This window comes from Lutra lutra, chromosome 8, assembly GCF_902655055.1.
Source record: "Lutra lutra chromosome 8, mLutLut1.2, whole genome shotgun sequence".
NCBI lineage: Eukaryota > Metazoa > Chordata > Mammalia > Carnivora > Mustelidae > Lutra > Lutra lutra.
In genome coordinates, this window is record NC_062285.1 from 94,060,191 (window position 1) to 94,086,792 (window position 26,602).

Below are 26,602 nucleotides of genomic sequence, written 5' to 3' on the forward strand. Positions count from 1 at the left end.
ATTTTTTAAAAAAGAACTATATCTTTTACATTGCATTGCCCCTGTATGTTTTAATAGGATCATAGACAAAGGAAGCTGAGGGAATCCATTCTGAGGACTGTCACGGCTGAATACCGTTACTTATTTAAAGCATATAACGTAGACTCCAACCCTTATTCTACAATTCCACGTTCCCCGAACAACCTTCTGATGATCAGCTGGCCCTGGTTTTATACAGGGAGAGCATATGTTCATCAGACTGAGGTAGTGACTGGTAACTAGACACGCATCCGTCTGTCTGCACACAGATTTCCATTCTGGTTTACATCTCCATCTCGGGGGCTCTGAGGCTGAATCTGCTCTTTAGGCTGGGAGGCTGTGGAGACCTCATTTTCTGGGTGTCTGCCTGACTGAGGCGAGACTCTGAAGGACGGCGACTTCCCCAGGGGCAATGTTATTTGTGAAGGCTCCTCACCTGAGCAGGATCCTGCCCCCTCCTTTGCTAAAGGAGAAAACCAAGGTTCCGAGAAGGGACATGGCTGATGCCTGTCAGACTGTGACCAAACCTCAGTCTGCCTGACGACAAAGTCTGTGTTCTTTTCTAATTTACCCCTCTTCACCTGGAGGAAGAGAAACTGGAGCTAGCAAAAAAGGGTAGGCAAAAGCAGAAGGTGCATCTATCCAGTGTGTCATTTTTAGCTTCTCGTGACTTCCACAGTAAGACAATTTGACACAAGCTATTTGGAGAAGGTCGAGGCCTGCCATGAAGACTCATCTGATCTAGAGTACCAACTCCAAATATCTGGTGAAGAAAGACACTTGTGTCTGAATAAGATACGTTCTGCCATTTCATATTTCCTCCTGTGGCTAAGCCTCTCTTCTCGACTCAGGGAGAATACTGCAGAAGAAGCTGCCATCAGGCACTGCAAGGGACACTCCTTACAAGGACAAGAACAACTTTCTCATATCAAGAAAAACAAAGCTCCCCTCTCAAAGCATTCAGATACATTGAAAATGCAAGTTGAACTTGGCTGGGGGAAAAGTTGACAGCAGCCAAAGCAGCTATAAGAAATAAAGGGGGTCCTAGCAGGTGATTTCAATGTCCCTGGGTCGTGCCACCAGCAGCCATAAATAAATGTAGATGCTGAAAAAGGATTTTTAAAAGCCTTTCTGTAAAATGTAAATACAAATAACTATATGCAGTTACGGAATATGATTTTATTTAAAAACACAAATGACAGGGCAAAAGGAAATGTTCACATGACCAAAAAAAAAAAAAAAAAAAAAAAAAAAAAAAGGCCCAATGTTCTGGATGTGGGGAACTTTCTACTCTACAGAAGAAAAATCTTTTTTGCTTCAAAGTATGCAAAGAAGTAAGGTGAGACCTCATCTCAGAAATAGATTAAGTGGACATAAAGGATATTTAAGCATCAGAAGGGAAAGCAGGGTTATCAATGAACTATAGCCAAGATCACAGGCTCCTTATCTGTAAAGAAAAAGAATCTGGCTGGGATAAGCTATAGTACAAACCAGAATTCATTTTGAAGATAAAACCCAGAAGCTGCAGAGCCAAAGATACAACCTCATTTCCTTTTTCCCCTGCTACCCAGCTGCTGCCCATGATTTCACTGAAACAGAATCATCACCTTCTTTAGCAAAACCTAAAGGCGTGATCCTCAGTCCTTAGGGCACAAAAGAATCCACTGCAGTCCCAGAAAATGCTGAGCAGGCAAGTCTGGGTGGGGTTTAGAAAACTGAATTTTAATAAGCATGCCATGTAATCATGGGGGAGATCATTAGAGGTTTTTAACTGCAAACTACTGTCTAAGGGAGTAGTCTGCCAACTTTTGATTAAGACCGATTAATAAATTCTGAAATCAGCTTAATATGATAGCATTTGACAAAAGAACAAAGAAAAAGTAGAAAATGTTTGGCATAAACCGTGCAATCAAGTTCTGGATGCATTCATATATGAATGTGGATGTTTGCATGTCCTGAATTGGGAGATAAGACATGTTTCGGATCATCTCAGCCAACAAATACTGAGGGAACCCGAGTATCAGTTCCCTGTGACCCCCTCTGCCCCCGTCCCCCCACCGCCCTACTAAATATCATATCATCTTGCCAGCTCTAACTTCCTTCCCCATCCACACAGCCGAAAAAGGAAGTGGGGCTGTGTTTCCATGTTGGTTCCAATGTCATGGAGGCAACTAGCTTTTGGGGTCCAGGAGAGAATGCAGACACTCGCCCAGACCTGGAAGAGCCTCAGATACAGCAGATGACATGAAATGAAAGAAAACCGTAGAGACTCTGACCCAAGCTTTGGACTTTCTGAAGGTCTGAAGGAAGAGAAGGAATGGAGGCCTGAGCAGAAAGTCACGGGTAAACCAGGGAAAGAAGTTGAAACTCAAGAAAGTGGAAGAGAAGCCCACACTGTGTTCTTCATGTTTGAAGATGGTGTTAGTAACCCGTCAGCCAGAGTTGGAACTGCCTTTGCTTTTTGTTTTTTTTTCTCCCCAGGAATGAGGATGGATACTTGCCCATTCATACACATGTTCTTGATCCAGCTTCTCATGAAACACAGTATGAGTTTGGAGATGCCGGCTCAGACAGGAACAGATCTGCAACCTGTCCTTGAGGAGACAGGTTTCACCAAGCAGCCAACAGCCATATTTCTCATGACACCCAGCCTGGTGTACCGTCAACCTCATCTGGCCCCTCGGCCTTGGTCTCTGCAGTCCCTTGGGAATTCCTCTACCTGATCCATTTGGAAATGTTCACAAAGGGGGCTCAGGGAACTGAAAACCAGCCCTCATTCCACCCATCAAGCTGTAAACCCAGCTCGGGATTATCTTCAACTTGAAGAAGGAATGTTTTCTAATTCCCTGGCCCTTCCCCATGCCACCACCCACCAGAGTGCCTTTCTCTCATTTTTACAAAGGAAAAATAGGCTAAAAAACAAACTCTAGACTAGGAGCACCCCACTGGGAGGATAGTTCAAGTCCATCCACAAGTCACTGCCCTTTTTCATGGCGTCAGGCAATCCCGCTGTGTTCAAAAGTCACCCACGTGCCGAGTACAAGCACAACCAGTGGTCCGAGTGACTTCTCTCACATACTTCAGCACTGGAGAATGTACTTAACAGCCAACACATGGAGGGCCCGACAGAGTAACTGAATCACTTACAAAAGGAAAATATACCCAGGATGTGAGCAGACAGCTACTCCCAGAATTCCATGTTGCCAGCTCGTACTCCCCCGCTGCCTTCACTTCCCTAGATCTTTTTTTCCTTGTGCCTTAGGATGCCCAGGACGCCATCTCCTTTTGAGAGTCCTCTTTTGTTAGGGACTGATTCAGAAGGAAAGCAAAGCTACATGGGAGACACGCTTATTGTCCCCACTGAAGGGACTGTTTGAAGTGAAGGCAAAAAGAAGCATCCCGCAGATTAGGTCTTGGCCCATCTGTGTGTGTGAGCCGGTGGTCTCCTGGTCATACTCTGCCACACAATGTTCCCCCAGTCCACACGCTGCCACCCATCGTGTTGGGATGTGGAGGAGGCCTTCTTAAAAACAGGACATTACTTGTTAACAGAGTATCAACTACAGAGAGGGTCTTGTTCTCAAGGAAAGTGGGGTGAGATTATGGCTGTCTATACATCCTTATGTATTAACTAAAAATAAAACATAAATTTCGTGGAAAAAAATCAGAGACACCCCTGACCACTGCTCTCCTCGCCCCAGGATTCTTACATCTGCCTTGTCTAAACGCGGCAGATTAAAGAGTAAGCACTCCTACATTCAACCCGAAACTCATTTTCAATGAAGCTACAAGTGTAGGATACTTAGAAAATCCTTCTCCCACTTCCAAAGAGTTTGGAATGACAAACCAGTTCATCTAAACTCCATAAGATCCTGAAGCCTCCCACTTTTCAAAGAAGAGTCTGGCCATAAATCAACTTTTAGTAAATTCACTGCTCCAAAGCAAATTTTCCCTGCTCTACAGGACAACCTCCTGAAGATCACATTTGGAGAACAGAGTCTCCGATGATCGGCCTTTAGGCTCTGGCTTCTGTCCCTGGCCGAGCCCTTGGTAGAACGTCATTCCCATGCTTGCACCCGGGCACTCACACAGGGCAGAATGGCCACTAAAAGGGATGAAGGAAAGGGAAGACAGCATCCTGACCTTGTGCAGCTCCACAGGAGTCGGGGACATGATCTCCTTGATTTCTTGTTTCATTTTTCTCAGGGGGACAGACTTTCTGCCCACATCTGTGGGCAGGGTGTTGCTCCGAGTTGTTTGGCTATAGTGTGGCCGTGAGCTGCTCCGTTCCTGGAAGCTGGCCTGTCGCCCCAGCTGACTGCGAGGTGATGGGGCCTCATGATTCAGACTCATCGTGCTCCCCGACATGATTGTTGCCTGTGGCATTGACAATTTTCAGAAACAATTAAGCCAAGGACTGAGGAAAGGGTTTGGTTGTTTGACACTAAGCACATTTCTCCTTCTGCCCAGTCAAAATACAGACTCTTCGGGGCACAACCAAAGGCCGGAGAATGGACATACTAACTGACCTATGAAAGTCTGGGAACATGCTTTCCAAGTGACTTTTATAATGCACATCTCAAATCCAATTTAAGTACTTAAGCCACTGGGTTTATTTAATCAAATACCACCCCTGGCAGTTTTGAGGCAAATTGAAAAGCTCTAACATTTGCTTACTGCAAACTACATTTCAAGCATTAGCCTTCCACTGAGTGGGCTCTAAAGATGGGATTCATGAAGCAACTTCAATATATCTTACAGAAATGGACCAAGGACTTTTCAATGGAACCAGGCAGTCTCTTTGGCAATGCTGCCTCTAGCCCCACCTAGAGGTAACAATGGGCTAAAACAGGGCTATTGAGAGAGAGGCTACAGCCAATGAGGCCAGCCTCCCACTGGTACAGGGTCTTTCCTTTGGATACGTGGCCTATCTCAGAAGCTTGTAGAACCAGCTAGGTCTCCACACCATTTGGTGTAGGTCCACATTTTTTAGAAATAGTCTTTGTGGGAGATCCTCAAAGGCCAAAGAGTAATCACTCATTGTGCTGCTGGATTCAACCCTTTGCTCAAAAGCTGGGAAACTTGGATTGGATTTTACCAGTGAACTGGGAGGTTTGTTCAGTTTCAAATATGTTCATGTGTGGGATAACTGGGTGGCTCAGTCAGTTAAGTGCCTGCTTTTGGCTCAGGTCAAATAAGTTCATATGCAAGGAAAGGCAAGATAAGACCCCAAATAGGACTGAATCTTGGAAGTGAATCTAAAAAAGCATCTGAAATTAATGTCATGTTGAGGATGTTCATTTCTCATGGTTAGAAAATGCTAAAATTCGGGGCGCCTGGGTGGCTCAGTGGGTTAGGCTGCTGCCTTCGGCTCGGGTCGTGATCCCAGGTCCTGGGTTCGAGCCCCACGTGGGGCTTTCTGCTCAGCGGGGAGCCTGCTTCCTCCTCTCTCTCTGCCTGCCTCTCTGCTTACTTGTGATTTCTCTCTGTCAAATAAAAAATAAAATCTTTAAAAAAAAAAAAAAAAAGAAAATGCTAAAATTCTGAAAACATGTCTGGAAGGCAGCTCCACCCTCCTTGGTAGGATGGTTGAACGATGGCATACCAGCACTGGTGAGTCCGTCTGAGGTCAAAGGACCAGAAAACAAACTCTGCATCTGGGTTGCTGGCTACACTGTGAACTGGTGGTTTACATTCATGCTGATGCTGACAGTAGTAGAGTGTCACTTGTTGAGTCCTTGTGTTCACCCTTTTAAGCCACACAACAACTTTGAGATGGCCACTGTTGTGACTCCCGATTTGTAGGTACAGAAACTAAGGCTGACTTACCCAAGGTCACCCAGGTAGTAAATGAGCCAAGGGCACCATCTAAAGTTACTGATTAGGAGGGAACACTGCAAAGTGATCGAGTTCTCATTTGTTATCACTCTAAGATTTTGTAATTCCAAGTCACCTGGTGTTTGGCTACACACACACTAGTAATAAGATCTTTGACTTGTAGCCAAGTATGGGCACACATGTATGTATACCTACGACTCCAATGAAAAAGGAACAAAACCAGTTATTTCATCAATATCCTGACTAGACCAGTTATTGTATTGATAATTTTGAAAAAGAATATTTTAATCGTAAGAAAAACCTTACTGGTCATTGACCATTTACACATGCTCAGTACCACATATATGTGTCTACAGAAGGTCATTTAATACTTGTGATGAGTCTCTATGATATGAATTAGAGTTATCATACCTCCCCACCTCAGTCATGGAAAGGGATGCCTGGATAAGGTGAGCAAGCTGCCCAACAGTCGGGGACTGCAGCCCTCACACTCTGATTCCAGAACCCTTATTCTTGCTACCAGGCTGGATTGCTTCCCAGTCAAGTATTTGGTTGAAACATATAAAATTGACTTTTTAGGAGATTAAAAAAAATAAACCAAATGGATTATCCATATTATGGTTTATTTCAGTTAAATCCCTTTTTAAGATGGAAAGCTTTTGACTACTGGCTTTGTTGGGGGTCATGGGACATCCTTTATTTTATGGCACTTAACTCACCGAAAGCATATCTCTGTCCACTGTAAGTGACAGCACCCAGTGACTATTTTCTTGCAGTGGTGACCATCCGTCTATGGTTTTTTACCTACTTAGACAAATTATCAGTTTTGTTAACATCTATTTTTTATATTCATTTTTCATGGGACCAGTGGGAAACATGTTGGAGGTAAAATACTTCATTATTATGGTAGGGAGATACTGGTTTGAGCCTTGGCCACTAGAAAGAGTTCTGATGGAAGTAAGGTTTCAAAGCACAGCTTGATTGCTTTGTTTAAAGTGAACTTCAACTGAATTACTACAAAGGAGTATTAAAAATTAAAACACAAATATAAAAACTAAAATAAAGCTTAAATAATTATTTTTTAAATTATCTAAGATTTGTTTTCACTTCAGGATTACCTATTGCTGTTCGCATTTTGCACAATTCATAATTTATAGCTATAATCCTCTCCCCCAAATTATCAGTGGGATAACTGATATACATTAAACTTAGAGGGATATATTCAAGGGCTTTCTATCTGATATTTAGCTAAGCCTTCTCCCTATATTAAACAACAACAAAAAAAAACAGTTAAGGCAGTGCTCATTAATAAAAATGGCAAAAATAATAATTTCTTTTGAACAATTATTAAGTGCTATGTTCTGTGTTAAGTGCCATATAATCATTAATCATTATAATCTCCTTATTTTACAGAAGAATAAATATCTGATAAGACAGATTAAGTAACTTGTCCAAAGTCTTAGTTTGAAATTTTCTCTTTTGTTAAAACTATACATTTTTCAGTGTTAAAGTTGAATCTAAATAATTGCTAGTTAATGGGGAGAATGCCTAGTATAGTTTTCATTTCCATTTCATTTATAATCATTCTTTATCTCAGCTAATCTTCTACACTTATGATGGTTATAGTACGCTGTAACTTTTAATACTGGACGTAAATTTCATATGCAGGAAACCTGCTCCAATAATATTTTTTGCATCGTAACATTTACATCATTACAACATTACAACATTAACATCAAGCCATCAGAGTTCATTTAAACTAGTAAATGAATTGTCTTTGCAATACAAGTATAAGTAAGACTCTAATTTACAGATTTGCCAATCATTCTTCCTTGTTGAGGGCTTTAGTTTCCTTTTGGCTTATAAATTCAACCCACTTCCTTTCTGGAGTTATAATTTCAAGGGCCACGCCTGCCCGAAGCTATGTTAGAAATAGTTTCTGGGCTACTGCAATGTAACTTCTATGCTCACAGTTGTCATTTTCATTAGAAAACTCAACCTCTGGGTGAAAACCCAACCTCACTGTGTTACTTTTTACATCACCTTTGTTTTGCCTGCTGTAAAAGAAGTTATCAGAAGAATGGCTGCTTCTTTAAAAGAGAAATATCAAAATGCAAAGCGAGGAAGGCATATGAGCCAAACATGCTTTCAAACGCAAGGGTATGTTCAAGAATTGTGAATTGAGCTCATTATCCAGTTGGGGCCTCTTCTGCTAATCATTCTACATATAGGAGATGGTAAAAGTTTAAATAAGCCAGCTGACACTTAAGCATTTTACTCGTTTTGAAAGTTGCCTGAATCAATTGCTAATGTCTTAGTTTAAGTTTTATAGCAGTATCCATCTCCAGGTTCTTCAACTGTGCTCTGAAGTTTCAGTTCATGCCAGGTAATACTATGATATTTATAAATTCAAACTAATTTTTTCCTTCATAATTCTCTTTGCGGATTCACAAACATTAGAATCACATCAAATATCCACACATGCAATTGAGAAGCAAAATAATATAAAGATGAGTATTCGTTCTAGAATTGCAATTTCACCCACTTATGCCATTCACATTCCTTATGGTGACTCGGGGACCTCAAATGACATCAAAATAAAAATGAGACTTTTGCCACTCTATTTTTTACAGCTCAGAAAATTTAAAAGAACATAAAAGGAAACAGTCCAGGACCTCCTAGACCAAAGAGTGAATATCGTCAGCAAATTCATGGCTTTGATTAAAGAACTCACCAGGAGTCCAGCTATTATGTTCCATCTCGCCACAACTCCTAGAATTCACACTAAGTTAATACGGAGTCAGGATTTGCAATTACCAGCAAAGCACTGTGTAATATTTTGGCTGCTTTTCACACAGACTGGCCTTTTTCACCAGCTGCGTTGTCATCTACTTTAAGGGCAAAACAAAACAAAATAAAATAAAATTTCCTCTTATGTTCCTCTTCACGATCAAATTAATTGCTATACCAGGTACAAATGAAAACATGCCAAAGAAACCTTTCTAAAGCAGCTCAGAGAATGAGATGCGCCACAGCTGGGGGGCTTAACTCCCTCCCCAGCGACTCAGTGGCAAACAGGGACAGTCAAGGTTAGCAAGGAGCGATGGCAGAAGCCACAAGTCAGTAAGCTCGGGGTGGGGGGTGGAGATGGGGAAATCAATACTTCCAACTGCACTGAATAAAATCAAATTGCTGTCCGGAAGGCGAGGGGGCAGGGAAGGCAGCTTCACAAGCAAAAATATAAACATAAAGGGTAGCTACCAAGAGAGTCATGTTTCTCAAAGACACACGCCTGTCAGCTTTCTCCTGTGGAAAGGGGTTAAAGCTTTTAAATGAACTGATGTGATAAATGCAAACTCAAAAGGACCAAAAAAAAAAAAAAAAAAAATGAATGTAGAAACAACAAAAGTAAGTAGCAGGACCAAGGCTACCTCGAGTTCTCTCAGAATTCCCGACTGTCCACAGGTTTCCAAATCCTCCAGCGCTTGGGACCAGAAGTTCTCCTCTTGCTCAGCCTCTGAACTGTCGGGAGCCCCTGTAAAACTGTCATCAGAAAGCACAGTCCGGGGTGAGAACTTTCCAGACATAATCCCAGAATCAATCTCTTTCCTCTCTCACACACCCAAAAAGTGGGAGATCCTTTTTGGATCTGGCTTTCTTCAGCCGTAATCTCCAAGTGAGGCTGCCTTTGGAAAGGCAAAGTATCTACAAAGAACCAAGGGAAGGACCACGGTCTCACTAACAGAATCTGCGTGTTCCGGGCCACTGCCCCCAGGAACCACGTCAACATGGCGCCCTGGGGGAAGAGCTTCGGGCTGCTCTGTCTGCTGAAAGACAAGCCAAATTTCAACAGAAAAATGTTTTCTCACATATAAATATCAGTGTAGATCATCTAAGAGCTATCAATTTTTTTTATCAATTTCCTTGATATATTTTGATAAGGAACAAAATGCTAAAATACACCTCAATTCAAACTATGGGATCCTTGATGTATTTTTTTTTTTAATGTAAATTAACATGAAGCAAACTTTTAAAGGAAAAGAGAGGAGACTAGTCAGAGAGTGAGGACAGGGTTTACAGATACAGATCTTCCCGTGTGCTACTGTTGTTTTCATGAAGGGAAACTGAGTTCTTGCCGTGCTGTGATGACAGTGGTTCCTGTCATGCTTCTGATCCTAGCGATAGGTGCCATCAGAAGTGGAGAGAGTCAGGTCTGGGCTAATGGCTGCAGTGTGGATAGGCAGCGGCTGATGAAAACCTTACCCACTGACTGTGGACCGGTCCCAGTCTTCATTACTCAGCCCCACGTCTGGGTAGGTCTGGCTTCGCGGCTTAGTGACTGGGGACAGGCTGCCTCTCTGTTTCGGACCCCTCCACTCATAAGTGTTGAAGTTGTAGCCTGAGGCCTGAAAGCTAGAGCCTGAAACAAAAATCAGGTGTCACCTTCTGTTTGGTAATTTGTCTTTTTCTGTGGTTTCCATTAGCACACTCAAGGCAGATGATGTTGACTGAATTTGGGCTCAGAAAGGCCATTGAGATAATACTCAAGTCTTACATGCAAAACACGTTCACACACGTTCTGTCAGCGGATGCCAACAACAGCTCTGAGATAAGACCTTCACACCCAAGTGGGAGAGCCCACCGCGCTGGACCTGTCGGGAGCAAGTTCTAGAAAGTCAGAACCCTGAGCTTCTTGCCCAGATACTCTGTGTCCACCTACAGGACGTGTGAGGGCTTCTTACCCAAGTCTGTCCTTTTGAGAGTGGAATTTGCCACCCAGGTGTGGGTTCCAGGTCCAACCCACTGGTCCGACCAGTGGCTAAGAAGTTGCTGGTTGCAGGGGTGTGGATAGAGCCTGGCTCTGTGGAGCTGGGGCCCACAAATGTTAGGGATGGGCCCGAGGATGACTCACCCACTGAGAAGTGACATTGTTAGCAGAAAAGGGGTGGAATAAGAATGGTGACAGCAATAACAATAGGGATCACAGAGTGGGTACTTCCGCACCTGAAACTGCACTGAGTGCTTGATTTGCATCGCCTTATTTATTCTTCCTAACTGTCTTTGAAGGTAGTACTATTATTTGCATTTTACATATGAGCGTACTAAAGGCTTAGAACAGTGGTTCAAGTATATAGGGGTATCTGCAAACTCTTCCGACGGGGGGGGGGGGGGGGGGGAGGTTTCCAGTCATAACCTTAGGAGAATCAGTTCTTAGACCCTCAAGTTCCTTAAGCACATCTTCCCAAAATCAACCCCACTGAAAAGGACCAGCGTTCTGAGATCTGTTGGTTCTCCCTTCTTACTTCCCCCTTCACAGTTGTTTTTCTGTCACTTTACAAATGAAGAACCTATTTCTTAACCATCTCAAATCTTTTGAAGGAGCTTAGCCCTGGGATGCAAACCCCCCCAGTTGTCAAATCAAGGATAATTTGGGAAAGCCTTGCTCCTGCGAGAAGGTCTCCCAGGAGCAGCGCCTTAATTCAACCAGGCACAGACTCCTGGCAAGGCTCTTCCCTTCCATCATCCACCTGTCTCTCTGCATCTCAGAGTCAGAATTCAAAACAGTTGTTGGGTGGGAGGTGGGCACATTATTATGTTTATTTGAATTGCAAAATGGAGATTGACTTCCTTTCTGACAGGAGTTAAGTCTGATTAGCTTGATGGGTGAGGCAGGGAGGAATGGCTTTGGCAACTGGGTCGTATAACGGACATTTTCCACAAATTTGAACTAAATCCATGGTTCCAGATTTTGACAAATATATAGTTACGGCATATTAACAACCAACTGGAAATTATAGTCTTTGCAACTATTTAAATTTGGGGAGAAAAAAAATGAGATGACATTGATGGGGTATGCGGTTTTTCAAAATTATTTTGGGAGGTTTAAATAGGAGAGCAGGGGCTTACAAGCAGGTCTGTCTCCACAGAGTTCTGTAATCATGATACACGGCTCCATCCACCATTTCGGGTTGTGACCCACTATGTGTGTGTGTGTGTGTGTGTGCATACGCGTGTGTGTCTGTATGTGTTTACATGTGTGTACCTGGTTGCAATACGTGTGTGTGTGCATACGTGTATCTGTATGTGTTTACATGTGTGTACTGGGTTGCAATATAATACGTATTTCCTACTGTGTTTAAAAACTGTTAAGAAAAGACAAACAAGAGACCCACAAAAAAGCCAAAATAGTTAACACAGCAAACAGGCCTTGGCCACCATTTTCACATATCATGAAATGAGCGGATCACATAAGATGACGGTCACCACGGTATTCCTGTTTCGTCTTACTTACTTTCCCTCTGCTTGTTAGAACCTACAATGCCATCCTTACTAACAGAGCATGGAGGAAACAGGACACCCAAAGGATAATGCTCTGATCAAAAGGACTTGATCTCAAGAACGCTGAGGAATGCCACGGCTGCAAGAAGCTTCTATGAACCTTCTGTTTTAGGATCCCAAGCATTAGGAGTTCTTGGCAAAGAGAAAATACTTAACAGTTTGGTATCTCATTTTCTTCCTGGGTAATGACAGAAGTATGGCTAACCATTTGAGAAGAAATTTTGTGTGATCAATGTACTGTTTTCTGTCAAAAGTATTGAATTAAGGGGCGCCTGGGTGGCTCAGTGGGTTAAGCCTCTGCCTTTGGCTCGGGTCATGATCCCAGGATCCTGGGATCGAGCCCTGCATCGGGCTCTCTGCTCAGCGGGGAGCCTGCTTCCTCCTCTCTCTCTGCCTCTCTGCCTTCTTCTCTCTGCCTACTTGTGATCTCTGCCTGTCAAATAAATAAATAAAATCTTTTTTTAAAAAAAGTATTGAATTAAGGAAACACACAGGTATCTTTTTAAAGGGGAATGACTACATGTGACACCATTTCTCCTGACTTCCACAGGCTATCCATTTTCTCCTTCCCAACCAAATAAACCATCAAACCAACCAACCCATCAAATAAGTGAAGTCTTACTTTTTGTGATACGAAAAAAGTTAGGGGAAGACTGTGCCTCACTCGCCTTAACTAGCCTTCAACTTGCCAAGGGAGACAAATGGTAAATGGTGGTATCCTCGGGACAGTATCCTTTTCTGGTAGGCATTAGCCCGTTTGACCGATCAGTTCCCTGGGGAAATTCTAACATGTTTTAAACTGGACAGATTAACTTTTCGATTTTCCCTCCAACTGTTGTTTGCAAGTACTTCTTGGTGATTGGGCAAAAGAGTGGAAGGATAGCCTTGAGCAGATGTGCAGAATTGTTTGTTACTGGGGAAACGCCTCCTTTGAAAAGCGTGTCTGTCTACACCAATGGTGCCTTGTGTTATTAAGCAATATTAAACGATTATTGTATTATAACAAAGAAGGGCCTGAAAAGGGGGTAAATTTCAAATATTCTTGGGTTAGGGGTAGGCCCAAAAGACCTGGGTCCACCCCTGGGCCTAATAATACATTATATGTTAATTTAAAAAAAAAAAAAAAAAAAAAAAAAAACCTTGGTCCAGACCACGCCGTGCTGGCACAGGGACTGAGTAAGAGACGTGGGTTCAAATCCCAGCTTTGCCACTTCCCTGCTCTGTAGCCGTGGCCAACTCACCTCAGTGTAAAATGAGGGATAACCATACATACTGACATGAGGACTGAGAACAACATACACAAACTCTCACACATAAAGAAGTTTTAATAAATACAGGTGCCCATTACTTTTATTGTGTACTAAGCCATTCAGCTTCTCCAGATCTCAGTTTCCTGCTCTTTCCTGCTGCCTGGGATGTAGATGAAATAGCTGGTGCTCTGTAGCCACCCTGGGTCATGTGGTAAGCCCAAAGATGGAAGCCAAGTGCTGGGCATAATAAAGAAGAAATATTGAAGAGCTTGGGTCTTTGAGGACCCTGGAGAGCTATATGCCAGCTCTGAAATGCCTGTTTTTGTTTTTTTTTAATGATTTAAGTCACTGTAATATTAGAGTATTCAGTTCTATTCAGCTAATTCAATCCAACTGATATGCTGGGGTACAGTTAGCTGGGAGACAGTTTGTAGATCTGACTTCCTCCTCATTTAAATCCTAGCATCTAGACTTGGATTATGAGGAGTGAGACAAGAACTGATTCTGGCTGCATGTCCAAGCCAGATTTTCCAGAAAAAATAAATAAATAAATAAATAACCAAAAACCCGCCTCTCCAAAAAACAAAGATAGTTGATATTTTAATCCATAGCTGACTCCATTTCTACTTCTCCACTGATTGAGAATGGGTAAAGGTGGTGAATAAATTGATGAAGATATTAACATACTGATGAACAGACCCAGTGCTGTGTGGTACCAAAGAGCAAAGCTTGCTTGGTGAGGAGTGAGCAGCTCAGGGTGTGTAGACGCAAAGGTCCTGGAAGGAACTGTCTGGAGATGAGACTGATAAAGCGGTTGGGAACTAGATTACCAAAAAACTCTGATTTAAACTAAGCATCTTTGATGTTATCCTAAAACAACAGAGAACCATCCAGAAGGTTTTGTGTGTTTGTTTTTAAGTGGCAAGATTAGATTTAGGTTTTTTTTTTTTTTTTTTTTTAAGATCATTGATGGTAATATACTCAAAGCAAGCAGCTGGTGAGGAAGTAAATATTTCAGGCCTGATGGAAGTTTTATATCAAAGGTGTAGTGTCTAAATGTGGTGTCTCTCCTGATTGGGTGTTGGATAAGGGGCCCCCAAATGTGGGGGGACAACTGGGTGGTGTGGGCAGTAAAAGGATTCACACTCGGAACAAAGGAGATAGAGGTGTACTGAATACATTGCAAGGGAGTGGCTGGCAGGACAGGAAGGGAGAGGCTGTCTGCCCTCCCTGGGGACTGCTGGGGACTTGTGGGTGAGTGCTGCTTTTAAAAGGGGGAAGGTGAGGAGGTACGGGACACATGGAACTCTCCCTTTATTTTAGTGACTGTGCCTGGTTGGAGTAGTCCATTGGTCAGTTAGGGCCTATGGATATCTTGAGGCAGGTCAGGGGACCCGCCTCAAGATATCCATAGGCCCTAACTGGGGCCGGTCTGTATCCAGCCAGTGGACCCTTTCTGCATTCCATTGCTCAAGTCTGTGGGCCTCCAGGCAGCCTGTACAACAGGCAGTGACAATGAATGGAGAGACAGGAGAGATGTGAAGCTGGAGGTAGGAGAGCCTGGGTCCTGACGACACTGTGGGGCCACCTGCCTCACCTGCCTCTTTGCTACAGTGGGAGAAAAATAATTAACCTTGCTTAGACACCATCATTTGTATTTCTTTCATATGCAGGTGATCTCCATCCCTCCCTGGCGCAGGCGGAGGATGACTGCATAATGTAAAACAGGACATGTCTGACAGAAATTAAGTGAAGACAAGCTGCTTGCCATAGCTGAGAATTCAGAGTTCAGAAGTTCTGAGGAATATCCTTTTTCACAGGGAGTCAAACTTAAAAGCCATGGGAGGAATGGAATCAGTGAGGCAGCCCACATGTAAGAAAAACCAACTGCCAGAAACAGAATTGTTTTTACTAAATGGTGGGTGAGCATATAAAATTAAAATGCAGGGAGGAGCTAGATTTTAAATTCAAAATTTATAAAAGAAACACCTTGAGAGACAGATGTAATTTTAAAAAATGTATTTCCTAAGTAATTACTCCTTTTATTTAGAATTGGAAACCTTTCTTTTCCCCCTCCCTCTTTCCTTCCTTCCTTCCTTCCTTCCTTCTTTCTTTCCTTCTTTCAATCTAGGTTTCAATATCTGTTTCTACCCTTTGTATCATAATGTGAGGTGTGTTACGGACTGTATCATACCTGCACCTAAGTTCATATGTTGATGCCCTAGCCATCCATGTGACTGTATTTAAAGATAGAGCCTTTAAAGAGGTAATTAAGGTTAAATGAGGTTATAAGGTGAGGCCATAGTTCAATCTGACTGGTGTCCTTATAAGAAGAGAAAATTTGGACACCCATGAGAGACACCAAGGATGAGCACACACAGAAGAAAGTGCATATGAGGAAGGGAGAAGGCAACCAATGGTTTGCAAACAAAGGAAACAGACCTGAGGAGAAACCATATCGGATACCTTGATCTTGGATTTCTAGCCTTCCGGGCAGTGGAAAATGAATTTCTATTGTTTAGGCCATCCAGTTTCTGGTACTTTGTTATAGCAGCCAAAGCACACTGATACAAGGTATAAAATTCAATCTAGATTCCTTTCACTGAGAGTAATGTTTAGTTTTGTTTGTTAGTGTTATGGAAAATAGGTCTTCACAAATGTGGGCACTTCTAATAGCGTATGGAATCTTGGTACAGTGATTTTTATTTTGAGGGTAACCATACTTCAGATACTTGTAAAATTCTCATATTCCAACATTGTACTATTTGGTTTTCAGTACCACAACATTGTGAAGGTTAATATCTTATACTTGTAGCTCTTAATTCACACTCTGTATCAGTTTTAAAAAGCGAACTAAACAATGTATGTTCATATTCATAAAATTTGGAAATCAGAGAATGGTTTTGGAATTCAGTCATCAATTCTACAATTTTGGGACTATAGCTCCTGCCATTACTTTCATTTTTGGAAGCCAATTTTAGTACAGGAAAGCACACCAGATAATTCCCTGCCAAACTTGTTTCCTAAAAATCCAGTTTTGTTAAGAATGAGAAAATCACATCATACATTTATGTAACTATTTATAATTGTTCTAGCCAAGAAATACTCAAAGTGTTTAGATGAGAATGTTGGTTTTTTTTTTTTTTTTTTTAATATTTATTTGACAGAGAGAAATCACAACTAGGCAGAGAGGCAGGCTCCCTGTGGAGCAGAGAGTCCGATGCGGGGCTCGATCCCAGGACCCTGAGACCATGACCTGAGCCGAATGCAGAGGCTCAACCCACTGAGCCACCCAGGCGCCCCGAGAATGTTGTTTTAAAAAGGCAGAGCCTTTTTACCTTCTCTAGAAATCACCTCAAAACAGGAAGGGTTGACAAATAACATAACCTACATCTTTAGCAAAACTAGAAGCTCAAACCATAAATACATAAGAAAAAGTTACCAAATTCCATGAGTCAAAAAGGAGGTGGGAGGCAGTGATAAAAAGCCAAGAGGAGACACCTATAACCAGCAATTTCAGAGAGGGCCCAGTCTTTCAAAGCAGGGGCCATGGCATAAAGCAAAACAACAATGCTTTGTTTGCAACACTAGAATGGATCTTAGAGGCTGGTGGCAGCAAGTTCCCCAGGACTAGTGTATTAGGGTAAAGCCAGGGAGGTGGGCAAAAGACAACACCTACAGATATACCACCACTGCCGGAAGCAATCTGTCAGAGAGGCAGGCTAGTAGAGAAGAATTCTGTATTGTTGGCAGCCTACAGTTATGTCTCTGGGCTGAGGAAGAATGCACTCATCACAGGTTACTGTGAGCTGCGGGGTAATTTTTGCTAGCCTGGAGCACAAAGTTAGGCTCTTCTGTCTCAGACTTCCTTTCAAACTTCCAATTTAGAGAGAAGTCATCTCATTCAAAGATGAGCATTAATTCTAAAGGAACTAGCATAAGATATATACCAAGTTAATATTAAAAAAAAAAAAAGGAGAAAAGGAACAGGAAAACAAAACAATAGATGATGAAGGATACTCATGAGTAAAAGACTGCCACAGAGCAAATGATAAATATGACCAAACAGATCATCACAAAATGTTAAAAATATACACTGAAACTATCATCTCTATAAAGCAAGAGATCAAAGCAGATATATAAGAGCTCACGGAAACCTGGACAAGTCAACATGATAAAAGGAGATAAAACATGAGCTTGTAGAGATCAGAAGGGAGATTAAGGAGAAAAATAAAAGCCCCCACACCCACCCTAGCCACCAATGGCGAGAATACTGCTCAGGGTCCTGCTCTGTTACTCTCTTTATGTACTATGTTGTATGCCTTAACTACATTAAGGAGAAGTCAGGCTCTTTGTACATATTGGTGTCTCTTTTTTCCCCTGTAAGTTCTAATTTAAATTCTAGTGTAATATTAGTTTCAGGTGTACAAATAGTGATTCAACACTTCCATAATGTTGGTCTCTTCTCAGTCATCATTATCTTTATGAAAACTACAAGGAAGCACGGAAATAGATGAATTATGCATCAAATTCTAGTTACAAACAGAAAATCTAAGAATAAAGTTAATCAAATTAAAAGCAAAAATTTATTTTAGAAAACAAGACTAGAACTGATAAATACATTCAAGGGTCAGTTCTTTGGGAAAACGCTAAATAAAAATAAACTATTACCAGTATACTCATGGGAAAAAAGAATAAAAACACAAATGTACCAAATATGAAACAATATTTGGGATATAATTCTAGAAACCAAGAAAATAAAAAGAAACAAATTCCGTAACTGTGTGCAAATATATTTGAAAACCTGTATGAAATACATTTTTCCCTGAGAAAATAAAAATGATAAAATGACCTCAAAATGGATCCAGCAATCCTACTTCTGCATATATATATCCAAAGGAAATAGAATAGGTATCTTGAAGAGATAGAACTATGGCATTATTCACAATAGTCAAGACACAGAAACAACCTAAGTGCCATTGACAGATGAAGGAATAAAGAAATATAGTAATATATACACAACAGAAAATTATTCAGCCATAAAAGTGAAGGAAATCTTATTTGCAATGACATGGATGAACCTGGACAATATTATGTTAAGTGAAATAAGTGAGAGACAGAAAGACAAATACTATATTAGCTTAGTTATATGTAAAACCTAAATTAAAAAAAAAAAAAAGTCAAACTCAGCTCTTAGAAACAGAAAGTAGAATGTGTTTGGTGGGGGCGCCTGGGTGGCTCCATGGGTTGAAGCCTCTGCCTTTGGCTCAGGTCATGATCCCGGGGTTCTGGGATCGAGCCCCACGTCGGGCTCTCTGCTCGGCAGGGAGCCCGCTTCCCCCCACCCCTGCCTGCCTCTCTGCCTACTTGTGATCTCTGTCAAATAAAAAAATAAAATCTTAAAAAAAAATACTTTAAACAATACTTAAAAAAAAATGCGTTTGGGGCCAGGGAGTGGGAGAATGTTGGTCTAATGGCATATAGTTTCATTTATAAGATGAATGAGTTCTGGGAATCTAAAGTGAGCATGGTGACTATAGATTAAAATAAGATTGTATTGTGTACTTGAAAAGTGCTAAGCAAATAGATTTTTTTTTAAGATTTTATTTACTTATTTGACAGAGATCACAAGTAGGTAGAGAGGCAGGCAGAGAGAGAGGAGGGAGCAGGCTCCCTGCTGAGCAGAGAGCCCAATGTGGGGCTCGATCCCAGGACCCTGAGATCATGACCTGAGCCAAAGGCAGAGGCTTCAACCCACTGAGCCACCCAGGCACCCTAAGCAAGTAGATCTTAAGCATTCTCACCACACACACCCACACACACCCACACACAAATGGTAACTATGCAAGTTGATGGGTGTGTTCATCAACTTGATGGTGGTAATCATTTCACAATGTGTGTGCATATCATAATCATCACATTGTACACGTTGTCAATTATACTTTAATAAAGGTGAAAAAAGTGAACTGAAAAGAGAGAAATATCTAAAGCTTAATGTGGGATAAGACAGAAAACATAGCTACCTGAGTTGATAGTCAAGAATTACAGACGCCGAAAGAGCTACACCATCCATGAGAATGACAGAGTCCAGGTACCAGCAAACTGTCAGTCTCCCTTGTATTGAATGACCTTTGCTAAATCCAAGGAAAGGGTTTTCTGAGTTAAAAAGAGGAATAAAGGGTTGCCTGGGTGGCTCAGTCGGTTAAGCGTCTGCCTTCAGCTCAGGTTGTGATCCTGAGGGTCTGGGATTGAGTCCTGCTTTGGGCTCCCTGCTACCTCTCTCTCTGCCTCTCTCTCTCTCTCTCTCGATCTGTCCCCCATAAATAAATAAATAAAATCTTAAAAAAATAGAAAGAGGAATAAGACAGACAGAAGGGGGCCAAAGCATAAGATTTTGATAAATAGGAAGGGTACAGGTCTAAGGGTCCGGAGAATGGGAAGAGAAGAAGCTGACCCAGAGGCAGCGGAGAAACGTTTTGCATCCTAGAGTTGCTCAGAATTGAGAGTCATCCCAGCGTGAGACTTCCGTAAACACCCACCATACCCCCCAGCTTGGGTCACTCCATCCTATTTCTCTCTGCAATAACTAATAGTTTGCACCGCAGGTACTTGGTAATTGTCTGGCCCTTCAACTGGCTTACGTCTTCCATGAGAATAGGGACCACAACTCTTTAGCTGATCATTGTAGATCCACTGGCCTTCTATTGTGCCAGCCATTACATATTTGTTGAATGAATGAAAGGGGCAAATTTGACATTTTGGAGAAGCAGCAGAGAACAATAAGGAATGTGGCTACAGAGACACTGGACCCAAGAGGAAGATGAGCATCACGGAGGTGTGATAGCTTGCTGGCAATGGGACAGCTATTGTGGACCACACGGTGTAATAAGAATGGGCAAGATCTTCCTGGTAGATGGTATATGGTAGAGTCCCCTGAGAGGCTAGAGCCACAGGTTGAAGAGATCACTTACATGTCACAACATAGTATTTAATGAGGAAAAAAAGTGTGGTTCTGTGTCTTGCTTTTATTTATTTATTTATAAAAGATTTTTTTTTTTTTTTTTAGCAGAGAGAGAGAGAGATATCACAAGTAGGCAGAAAGGCAGGTGGAGGGGGAAGCAGGCTCCCTGCTGAGCAGAGATTCCCAATGTGGGGCTCCATCCCAGGACCCTGAGACCATGACGTGAGCTGAAGGCAGAGGCTTAACCCACTGAGCCACCCAGGCGCCCCACATGCCTTGCTTTTAAAAAAGTCAGTGTCGCTCACGTAATCTGGAAAGACTTGGTTTAACCTAATAACACAAGTAAAAAAAAAAAAAAGGCTGGACTTTGAGAACTTGGTAAGCAATAAGAAAAAAATGAGTGACAGATAGGATTCAACCACCACAATTCAGTCAAGGTAGATAGGCTACTTTCATAGGGTCTGAAATTCTCAGTGATGAAGGTGACAGGCTTGAGTTGCTCTGGGCTGTCAGACTGTTATATAACCTTTCTTTCTGAGTGCTACATTTTAATAAGTAGGGAGTTAAACTTGAACATACTCAGAAGAGAGGCCTTCAGGATGATAAAGATACTCAAAAGTAAGTTTTATGTGAGGAACCGTTAAGGACCTGGGGCAATTTTGCTTGGAGACAGAAAGACTTCAGAGAGGCATGAGGGCTCTCTTTCAGTTACCTGAAGGGCTGTCAAGGGGAAGAGGATTTAGTCTAGTTCTGAACGACCTTGAGGGTAGAATGGAGACTGATAGGCAGGAGCTACAAGCAGAGAGATTTCCACTCAATACAAGGGAGAACTTTGGGCTCCTGGTGTGGGGTGGGGAGATCTGTCTTAGCCCTCAGGGAGCGCCTGGTCCCCGTGGGCGCTCGGGTCTGCAAGCAACCTGACTTCCAAACTCTCTGCTAACACTGAGCTCCTGTGATCAACCAGCCTTTCGACATCCACATTCCTTATGAGAACTGAGATGAGTGCTTTGGATGGGCTGTTTTACAAATATGAGGTGTTGTTACTGCGTTTTCATCGTCCTGGAGGACATCGATTCTCTTACAATTGCCATCTTTTCTCTTTATCTTCATGAAGATTTCTAACTTATTGATGCCCAATTTAATATTATTATGACTACTATTCTCTGTCTAGGAATTCAAATTTTCAAATGCCTCATGAATAATAAATGGTTCTTCATTTTATATTCATGTGGGAAAGGCTCTTATTTAGTGTGCTAATCAGGGTTCTCATCCTATGGTGTAAAAGGTCAGAGTAGCTAAGCTCTTTCTTTCAAATTATTATTTTTAGTTTTTAAATGTATTGAGTCATTTTAAGTATTCTCTACACTTGATGGGGGGCTCAAACTCATGACCCCAAGGTCAAGTGTAGCTCGATCCACTGACTGAGCCAGGCAGGCAGCCCTGAGAGTAACTAAGTTCTTACAGATTACCTTATGGGCAGAACTCATTAAAATCAGTAACATCCTTATAAAAGAAAAATCTTTTTAACAAGAAAGTCTCCAAATTAAGAAGCAATAAATAAGTAAGCACATTAATAAACAAACCTCAGAGTTCTACTCTGATAGAATCTGACTTCTTCTGTCTTTTATCAGAGACTTCTGGTGGCTCGACAACTCACAGGCAATGAGAAATCAAGAATTTGATCAATGACAAATTGATAGACAAGTTATCTGATGGCACAGACAACTTGTCACAAGATATTATGACTTAGAAACACTAATTACCAGATAAACAAAAGCTCTAATTTTATTTTGGGTCTTCAAAATATTTTCTCCAGTATAATAATAAATTCCAGTATATATATATATATATATATATATATATATATATATATATACTGTATATATATACAGTGTGTGTGTATATATATATATTATATATACTGGAATATAATATATATATATATATATATATATATACTGGAATATATATATATATACTGGAATATATATATATACTGGAATTTATATATATATAAAATAAATTCCAGTATCAATTCTAACAAGTAACTACTTGATGATTTTTGAAATATCATTCCTTTTCCTTGTCCTCCTCTCTTTGTGGGACTTGACAAAGAGTGACCTAGGCGAAGGCAAGGTGAGAGAAGAAAACTAGCAGAACCAGAAACAGAGTGAACTGGTTACACAGAGCCTTCCAAAAAGCGGTTAATTAACTAAGTTGCAAAGCAACCCCCAAACTTCTGGTTTACGTATTTTATTCTCCGACTGACTTAAATCAGAGCAGAAAAGGGATTTGGAGGCTGGGATTTATACCAGGCAAAAAAGAGAAGGTAAACTCTGTTTTGGGGTTGTTTTTTTTTTACAGATTACCTAACTTTATTTAACGTCCTGTCACTTGATATTTTTGTTTCACTAATATTTAGGCATTGCAAGCAATGTGGGAAACAACATCTTTGTCTCTCTGTCTCTGGTATAATTATTTCCTCAGGATAAAGTCCTAGAATGGAATTGCAAGATCTAAGAGATGATGAGCATTTGGAAGGCTTTACGCTATCGTCTTTAAGGTGAATCTGTTATATTTTGCTTCTAAACAAAATCCTCTGTGTCACTCCCACGTTCGGCACATGTGAAGATGGCCAGGATGCCCCAGTCAACACTCCTGCCCAGTCTGTCCACCTTCAGGTAGGTAAGCAGCTGTGGCTTGACCTGGAATTCAAATATTCTCTAGGCACACATGGGCAATCTGGAACATCCTTTTCTTGAGGGATATTTTCACTGGAGATCCAGATGGGGGCAATCACATCTCAATTCCATACAGGAGAAATATGAAGAATTTCTGACGCACTTTTCTTTTGATGCCAGGTATCATTGGAAGGAGACAGATGTTTAAAAGAAGCTTTTAGTTTATTAGTCCGCATTCAGTCTAATACTCTTTGTGTGTTTACGTTCTGTGAGTGAGGTTTAACTTTTTTTTTTTTTTTTAATTTATTTATCTGACAGAAATCACAAGTAGGCAGAGAGACAGACAGAGAGAGAGGAGGAAGCAGGCTCCCCGCTGAGCAGAGAGCCCAATGTGGGGCTTGATCCCAGGACTCTGAGATCATGACCTGAGCCAAAGGCAGAGGCTTTAACCCACTGAGCCACCCAGGCGCCCCATGAGGTTTAACTTCTAATGTAGGTTATACTTCTTCACATGAAGCTGATGCCTGTAAAGAAAAATCTACTCTATACTTTTATATATTATGGTCACAACTCTCTCATCGTGGGTACTCAGCAAAGCTGTATAAGTTTCTACTAAAAGTCAGGAGGAGGCAGGAATAAATAGGGTCACAGATCATCGGCTCACCTCTCAAAGCACACCTGCGGCACTCCCAAATCCATCTTTGTGGAAAGCCTGCTTACAAAAGTAAGAAAGGGGCCTGTCTTCGGTGAACCACTGTATTGTATGGTTTGCCTCCTATTAATCTAAGCAGGAAGGACAAGCTCTGAATTGAACACTCAGACATCAGCAGACCTAAAGCGGGCTTACTAGTGTTTGATAAGTGTTCAGGACTTTTCAGTATTGAGGAGGAGAAAATGCAAGGTCACCATATTCAGCAACCATCCGGTTGCACTGAAGCAGACACAAGTAAAATAAATAAAGAATTTGTTTTCTCCCCAAAGAGCAGAGGATAGATCTTTGAGGAGCACAGGCTTCAGCTGTAAGCCCTCTCTGTTCGCCGAGGCTCGGACGTACCTTGATTCCCATAGCTGCTGTCTATCCCAGAGCTGTCCCACGAGTCCACTGCACTGTCCACACTGGGCACAGTGGACGGGTATGTGTCAGTGAGCTTGCCTGGCTTCTGCCCTGGAGAGGGGTCCTCTTCCACATCTCCCAGGTCACTCAGGTGGCTAGCCATGGGGAATTTCTTGGGACTGGATGCTGATTGGGCTGCAAAGACAGAGAAGGAGTTTAAGTCTGAGGGTAAATGTCAATAAGAAGATATTCTAATACTCCCTCTGGAGAGTCGTCTTCCCTAGAAAGATACAGAGGGATAGAAATGCACTGAAAATCCATAACTGTGACTCTCAACCCACTCACCATCTGTCTGTTTCTTAATTTTCAAGGTGACAGTCTCTCCTGCCATCTGTAACAAATGGATGGCTTCACTCAGAGGCTTTCCTTTCAAGCTGCTGCTGTTGATAGCCAGGATTCGGTCTCCTATGTGGATGGCGCCAGTTCTGAAACACCAAATAATAATAGGAAAGGTAGAAAAATCCCTGTGTGCCACTGAATAGAAATCCCCTGCCATACTTTACATATTCATGATAATAAAGCCTTGGCAAGGGTCTCTAGAAACCACTTTTTGCTTTCTCCTGGGCAATGTTACAAGATAACTGCGTCTTTTGTGAATAACTTTTTAGTTTCAAATAAAATTAGAAAAATTGTTTTAATTAGGGTGTAAAATGGACTTGCTGTGCTTTTTGAATTCTAAGAAAGCCTCTTAAAAATCCCAAGGAAGCGGTGCCTGGGTGGCTCAGTGGGTTAAAGCCTCTGCCTTCGGCTTAGGTCATGGTCCCAGGGTCCTGGGATCCAGCCCCCCATCAGGCTCTCTGCTCAGCAGGGAGCCTGCTTCCCCTTCTCTCTCTGCCTGCCTCTCTGCCTACTTGTGATCTCTGTCTGTCAAATAAATAAATAAATAAATCTTAAAAAAAAAATCCCAAGGAAATAAACAATGCTGGACAGTAAATGCAGTGATACTTGGGATGGAACATTGCTTCTTGCACAGATTTAAATGTAAATTATAGGTTGAACACAACCGTGACCCTAGCTCACCAAAAGTGAGGCTCAGAGAGATGGGGACCTCCCTCAGACCCTGGTGTGGCAGGGTTCCTCTGTCGGTCATTCTAAGGATTGAAAAGGCTCAGAGAATCAATTCGTGCTACGTTTGAATCCAACTCTGCCACTCTCGGGTCAAGTGACCCGGATTTCTTATTTTAACCTCTCTGGGTATCACTTGCCTCGTCACTGTAATGGGGCAATCACCTCTCAGGGGGGCCTTGAGGATTAAATAGGAAAACATATGTAAAGGGCTTGGCCCACTGCTTGAAATGTGGAAAAAGAAAATTTCTTGATCAATGAACTAATTGACCTTTGGCCTTTTCTCTTCTCTTTCCATCCTCACCCAATTCTGAGAAGGCAGGCTGGAATTTATAGCTCTGCTGTTCACCATATCCATCTTTGGGAGCCCTGAGTGGGACATTCGTCCATTCATAAGCATTCAGACTCAGGGATGGTCTAAAAACTCGGATCTCTCCAGCCGGGTTGCAGGCTGTCGAAGGGGAGTCCCAAGCACCAGCCTCTTGTCCTGGCTTAGTGCCCAGGACAGTGAGTGAAGGAATGAGCCCAGCTCACCGGGCTGCCCATGGCTGAATGCGCTGATAGCAGCTTGCCTCTGGGGTAGTGGCAGCAGCAACTGGGGTAAGAGAGGTGACACGGGGTCACACCGGTTACCAGAGACCACTACCACATCCACCCAAGCACCTACTCTCAAAGAATATATTTTCTTCGGAAAAAAGGGAAAAGATCACTTCATTCATTCATAAAGGATCTCCAGTTTAGAAAACTAGGTTGTAAGCCAGGGAACACCTGACCAGTAGGTTGCTGAACTGGATCAACATGAAACTTTTCTTGTTGTTTCCCTGATAGAGATACCTAGGACGGTCTCCCTAAGAGAGGAAACTAGGAGAGGAGGATATCTGAAGAATACCCCATCATAGGTGTCTCTGTTAATATCACAATATGACTCCCCAACAGGGTAACCCTTTCTCAGCTGCCTCAGTGCCCTCATTCAGCAGATGAAGATCTTGGATGAGCTGATTTCCAGGGGGTCTTGCAGCTCCAAGATTCTGCAGTGCTACAGCTCTGTTTTGCAAACCATTATCTGCATCAGCATGATGTGTGTGCATTCCTGAGCTAGATTACTGGAGGGAAGGTTTGGAATATGCACCACCATGTGTCTCAGAGAGAAAGGCGATTTAATGGGGGTTGGGGGGTGGGTGTGCATCTTGGCCAAAAGAACAAATGGACATTCTAAATCACATTATGAAGATGGGTCACTGTGCTTTGTCTCCCCAAATCTTTGAAGACAAAGCCTGTGTCATCCTCTTTGGAAAACAAAGCAGCCAAGCCCAGTACCTGTCAGGTAATACAGGCT

The 26,602-nt window shown here is 42.0% G+C and overlaps 1 protein-coding gene across 4 annotated transcripts in view; it reads right to left on the reverse strand.

The window, feature by feature from the left end:
* The window catches only part of GRIP1 (glutamate receptor interacting protein 1), a 700,704-nt gene that overhangs the window by 12,889 nt on the left and 661,213 nt on the right, over positions 1–26,602 (reverse strand). For 2 of the 4 annotated variants that reach the window (XM_047742328.1, XM_047742325.1), the window contains 6 exons: positions 24,487–24,626; positions 24,142–24,336; positions 10,120–10,276; positions 9,288–9,399; positions 9,118–9,162; positions 4,162–4,395 (listed from right to left, as the gene is read on the reverse strand). In XM_047742328.1, coding sequence (XP_047598284.1) covers positions 4,162–4,395; positions 9,118–9,162; positions 9,288–9,399; positions 10,120–10,276; positions 24,142–24,336; positions 24,487–24,626 — 883 coding nt within the window. The remainder of the gene's footprint in view (positions 1–4,161; positions 4,396–9,117; positions 9,163–9,287; positions 9,400–10,119; positions 10,277–24,141; positions 24,337–24,486; positions 24,627–26,602) is intronic. The other 2 variants (XM_047742327.1, XM_047742326.1) reach the window with 1 other exon arrangement.